Genomic DNA, 6,079 nt, shown 5'->3' on the forward strand with positions numbered 1-6,079 from the left:
ACTGGATTACCTGCGCTCTGGTAGCCAGCTGTGAATTGATCTGATTTGGCAATGCAAATAATTCATAGCTGTTGACTCTTCCTAACACGTGTTTGGCACCAGCTGTTTAAAGTTCTCATTATTAGCCGCATTCACTGATATCGAGAGAATAAACAAAAATCGTGAGAATCAAGGTCCCTATTAGAAGGTATACCATTAATATCACCTCGAACATCCACGTAAAATTGCGATGTACAGGCATCATCATAACTTCTTGTCGACAATACGATGGCTAAAGATTATCCTTAAATTCCAACGATAGTTTAAACTGATGGTTGTAAACGCATCTAATGTGCTCGTGTCATCACTGAAGAGTAACGGAGTTGTTTGATTGTTGATACCTACGAGAGAAAAAGCAATACCAATTAGATGAAACGACATTATTCATGTTTCTAGTATAATACCACCATCTAAAAAGCGTGGTTTTTAGGGGGAGGAGGAGGGGAGAACATGTTATGACTATCACTTTTTATATGACAACATATATGGGTTTTTTTTACGTTTTAACTTTTTCTTCTTGCAGATTCATACAATCATGAACTTGTGAGGTTTGGATTATCTGGTGCCATGAACGTTGTATTGGATGCCCAGACTGGAGGGGACAGATCATCAAATCTGGTATTAGTATCTGCTATGATTAACTATTTTTACACATTCAAGAATTGCCTCGTACTATGTTCTATTGCAAAGTATTCTGAACTTGTTAGTTTTAATCTTTTAAGTTCCAACATATAAGAGGGTTATCTTTGATTCGAATTTGATATGTGTTTTTTATACAACTCACGTTACTTTGTGTATTTTTGTAACAAGTTGCTTGGCGTTAAAATCTTCTGGACGAATACTAAAGAAATGCTACATGTATAGGTACAATCGTTACAAATACATCAAAATGTGCATTAGAAAGTAATGCTACCTTCATGATGATAAATCTTTAACATATCCAACATTATCATTATAGTTTATACAATAAAATGTATCCACGAGGCAAAATGTCAAAAACGCAGATTAAAACAGATTATAAGATATGTCATTTTTTTTTACACTGTACACTCAATGGTCATCGCCAGATGTCACGAAAAGTCAGAAATGCATAAAATCTGCCACGAGGCGGGTGGGCAACTCAAAGCCTTGAGAAAATCTGCTTTCAGGTCAATTAAAAATTGGCACCGAATACATGAGAGTGTATGTATAGTGGTTCCGTTTTCAGTATTGAGATATATAGGGCAACATGTCGTACGGAAGCCCAACATACCGTATTTGCATGTAATAACGATTGTTCTAAAAAGATAGCAATCGCAGGCCCTAGTATAGAAGCATCAATGGCAAACCGCAAACGGTGACCAAACAATTTTACAATAAATTGCAACACCACATATCAAATGAAAATACGGGAAGGAAGGTTTGCATGTGTGTGTGTGTGTGTGTGTGTGTGGGAGGGGGGGGAGGGCTGGTCAGTTTAGCTGGAAAGAAAATGCACCCTTCTGGCTGACATCAAAGTATTCGGCTTTCATAATATTCCCGATCAACTACGGCAAGATATTTTTCTTCTTAAAGATGAGTATAGTGCACGTCGGATGCCCCTAAGATGTCTTTCGTCCCCCTCCATCGATCGTACTAGCTTAGCTAGACAGAAAATTTCTCAAGCTGGAACAAACGTATGAATGGCCCCAATTATGCTACTGGCTGCTGCCAGACATTTTGATTTTTAAGTTTTGATTTGATTTGATTTATTGGTTCCTGCATTGTATCATTGCTCATGCAGATACATACACATGTTGGCCCCTATTATATACAGTACATTGTTGGTGTCAAACATATATATACATAAACATTAATTGTTAACAAAATAAGTTTCTTCATTGCCTTTAGAATATACAGCAATACAGTTTCTTCGTTGTCTTTACAATGTACAACAAAACTTATCAGCGATGAAATGAACAATACAGAAGGGCTACAGCTTAGAGGGGCATTCCCAACGATTTTCATAATTTTACATCATTACAGTACATAACAGCTCCACGTCTAGATTTGTGAAATTTATTGTGGTTCTTAAAGGGACATACCAGACGATTTTCATAATTTCACATCATGTAGTACATAAATTGACAACTCCATGTTGAGCAGAGAAACAATACTTTGAAAAACCTTAAACAAATTACACTGAGCAAGGACGATGACATAGAGGTTCACATATTTCAGAAATGTAGCAGTGTAATTTCATTACAATACCGCTTGCTTGCGAGTTCACCTGTGTATAATCTATGCTTGCCTTCTTCTTTTGTTCTGCTTCCAAGAGCCCCACTCATGCATTTCATGGTGACTTTGCCATGTCATCATCCTTGTTCATTGCAGTTAGTTCTAAATGTTGAAAATATTCTTATTCTTCATCCCCATTATCACAAATTATGAAACTCTGTCCTCAGTATAACTAATCTATAGTTGTTCAAATGTAAAAATATGAAAATCATCCGGAGGTCTCCTTTAAGCAGAGAAACAATACTTTGAAATAACCTTAAACAAATCACACTGAACAAGGATGATGACATAGGAGGTTCACATATTTCAGAAATGTAGCAGTGTAATTCCATTACAATACCGCTTGCTTGTGAGCTCACCTGTGTACAATCTGTGCTTGCCTTCTTCTTTTGTTCTGCTTCCAAGAGCCCCACTCATGCATTTTATGGTGAACCTGCCGTGTCATCATCCTTGTTCATTGCAGTTAAAATGCTGTGAATGTGACTTTTTGCAGTTGCCCAAGCAATGTTACAATATGAGATGTTCGATAATATCAACGAAATATAAAGCATGACTAAAATATTCTTTGGGACATAATGCTTAAGCTTATAGAGTATACCAACGTTACAAGATACTTTATATGACATGATGCATCTCCATGATGAATCCCCTTATATCCCCATCTGAGTCCCGATCTTTACATTTTTGTTTTGTGTTAATACAATCATCTTGATGCAGTTTGTGTTTGTTGCTCCCTATCCAGGTGCCTCCATCGCTTTCCAGTCTCGATCGACAGAATCAACGAATATCACATCTCCATGAGATTTGCACACGTCTTGGTTACACCACTGTCGACACAAATAGACTCAGCAAAAAGTCGCTTTCACGTATGAATCACATCTTCGTTCTGGACGAATTCAAGACGCTTTTTTGTTTTATCCCTAAAGTTGGTTGTACTGGCTGGAAGCGGCTTTTACTGCTTCTAAGCGGGGCAATAAATTCAACCGATGCCATCAGCCAAGCAAATGTTCACATACTGGCTCAGAAGAAATTACTTACGCTGCCCAAGTTAGATGTGGAAGGGGCTACAGAAAGGCTACGAAACTACACTACATTTTTATTTGTTCGAGAACCTTTTGCCCGAATCTTGTCTGCGTATCGAGATAAATTTTTACTTAGTTCAGGTAGAAACCTTTATATTAAAAAGTACTTTACTCAATTAATATCCGGATCTGCAAGGAGGAAGTCATTTGAACTCAAGCAAAATGTATCATCAAATTCGTCTGATACAAAGAAAGACACAGTGACCTTCAGCGATTTTGTGGACTATGTGGGTAACTTTTGGAACACTCTGGATCTTCCTGCAGAAGAACACTGGCGAGAAATGTTCCGCCTTTGTGCGCCGTGCGATATTAGGTATGACTTCATCGGCCATTTTGAAACGCTCCAGGAAGATTCAAGAATGATCCTCGACAAACTAGGCGTACCAGAAGGTGTCAAATTTCCTGATTCCACGAATCCAACAAATAGCAGTGCCTCCTCTATTTTTGACCAGTTCTATGGGCAGCTTTCTAGAGAACAGATTGAGTCATTATACCGGCGTCTGTCGACAGATATGGAATTATTCGACTATCCGATTCCAGCAAGTATCAAGATGCGTATAAATGCCTCATCTGCATTTACTGACTTCATTTGAAAACATTGACGTGGGTGTGCCTCAGCTGGATCAATCCTTTGGATCCGTTTCCATCTATGGATTGATCATCTCTATGCAGTATAAACTTGTTTTTCCTTGTCATAGTAGGAGCTTTTGTGACTGAGCAGTTAATGGTAGGTGGATAAGGATCATGCATGCAAGAGGTCTCCGGTTCGAATCCTAGCCTGGTAGCAGTACAATATATGGAGAGCACTGTACTTCATAGCCTTTTGTGAAGTCTTTCGGTCCCGTATCGGATAGTCATATCCTATGCACGTTAAAGGACCCGCTTCTCTTCTCGTAAAGAGTAAAGCAGAAACTCATAAAAGTGGACAAGCTCAAAAAAACAAACAAACAAACAACAAACAAACAAACAAACTTGCTGACACATAAGAATATTGATAATAACAATGAAAATAGAAATGGTCATACTATTAAACATCATTATCACCATCATAATGATAATGACAAGACTGTGTCTTTCTCATTCTTATACTCACTATGAGTTTATAATTATCTATAAACATTCACGATGGTGTATCGCGACATTATATAGATGATGACTTGCTGGGGAGGGAACACACCGAATGTTCCACCCGAAGGGTTTGAAATGCTATTGAGGGAGGTTATAAGTCCCTCGACTTCGTCTCGGGACTTATAGCCTCCCGAAATAGCATTTCAAACCCTGAGGTTGGAACGTTTGGTACATGTTCCCGACAACAAAAGTCATCATATTCTGTTATGTTATATGGGTTTGTCAAATACGTCAAATACATCAACGTCAACCACCAGCACAGCGCACTCGATCGCTCGCTCGCGCAGAGCCAAATTCACTGTGCGCGCGCGGTCCTAGGCCTTCTGTCATTTGTTACGTAAAAATGTTTTCCCGTGGGAGAACATTACAAAAATGTTCGCCCATGGGCGAACATACAGTAACTAGCCGGTATTTGACTAACCCATTTAATATTGTGTAATGGCACTGTAGAACAATGACTTCCTATCAAGATGGTATTGAATGATATGGACTGCTCCAAATAGCGGGACGCTGTATTTTGCAAACCATTGTCTTTCGTAGAGTTATTTTGCTGTTGTTATGTCTGGGCAGGTTCCGTGACATTTTTTTTTTTGCTCTCGCAACAAAAGCTCTCATGATATATCTGCACACTATTACAAGATAAACATAAGTTTTACCTACAAAACATATCCCTAACCCTAATCCTTACGTCAAATTATTCAAACCCTTTCGCAACCCTAACCGTAAATCCTTGGAGAAAATAAGACCGGCTTATTTGTCGCAGGAGCAAATGTGTTACCATCGGCACGATATATCGCTGTTCCTTACGCATTTATTTTTGGTCCTGAAGACACATTTAGATTTGCAGAGATCATTTTTGGTCTAAAGAGCAAAGCCATTGAGTAATATGAAAGGTAGCGCTGAGTAACGAGGTTCTTTTCTTATGGACAAGTAAATAAAGTAAATAAGTTATCCTCATTCAAAGCTTAGGAGACAGAGGGAAACTATAATATACTAATATACATGTATACTAAAGACATGTTGTTGTTTTGGTTCTTATGTTCAGGGTAAAAAATCCACACACTGATTAATGTATCGTGTCGGAGTCTTTTTTGTTAGAAAAAGATAAACAAACACGATTAGGAACAAATGATGTTATTCCACTTCGCTATCATTCCAAGCTCCTGAACTTTATGACTTCAAAGTTTCATGTTATATCACTACAAAATTACATTATGTGTAATCAAGCAAAGGAAAGTTCGAAGTCAATTAATGCTTTAGCTTCTGTAATAGCTTGAAAATATATTTAAAAAAAGCGCAGGACCTGCAGGCATAGACTGCTAAAGAGGTTGTCCTAAGTAGCAGAAAATTCAAAAAATAGATAAATATAATGCCCATGAAAAAAAAAAGTAATTTCATGCATCTTAAAGTGTGAAAGGGGCACTACGGCATCAACGTTTCATATCAAGCATGACTACCAATCTTCTGCCAAATTCTGAAATTTTCAATTTACTGCCAATATCAGCCATTTTCAAGTTTCGTGTATACAAGTCATAATCGGACCATATTACTGACATGTAAATACTACAAAAAGT

General features: G+C 37.8%; 1 protein-coding gene across 1 annotated transcript; it reads left to right on the top strand.

Annotated features, from left to right (window-relative positions):
• The first annotated feature begins 606 nt into the window (after positions 1-606).
• On the top strand, positions 607-3,970 carry LOC139720318 (carbohydrate sulfotransferase 11-like). The gene is made up of 2 exons (XM_071631682.1): positions 607-657; positions 3,038-3,970. The coding sequence occupies exons 1-2, from the start codon at positions 607-609 to the stop codon at positions 3,968-3,970; spliced, it is 984 nt and encodes a 327-aa protein (XP_071487783.1).
• Positions 3,971-6,079: the final 2,109 nt, after the last annotated feature.

Source organism: Diadema antillarum, unplaced genomic scaffold (genome assembly GCF_040938485.1).
Source record: "Diadema antillarum isolate AM-2024a unplaced genomic scaffold, OU_Dant_1.0 scf00000126, whole genome shotgun sequence".
Taxonomy (NCBI): Eukaryota; Metazoa; Echinodermata; class Echinoidea; order Diadematoida; family Diadematidae; genus Diadema; species Diadema antillarum.

Coding starts and splice junctions, on each gene's coding strand:
- LOC139720318 (XM_071631682.1), top strand. CDS start 607: ATGAACGTTGTATTGGATGCCCAGACTGGAGGGGACAGATCATCAAAT. Junction 658..3,037: donor GGGACAGATCATCAAATCTG/GTATTAGTATCT, acceptor CTCCCTATCCAG/GTGCCTCCATCGCTTTCCAG.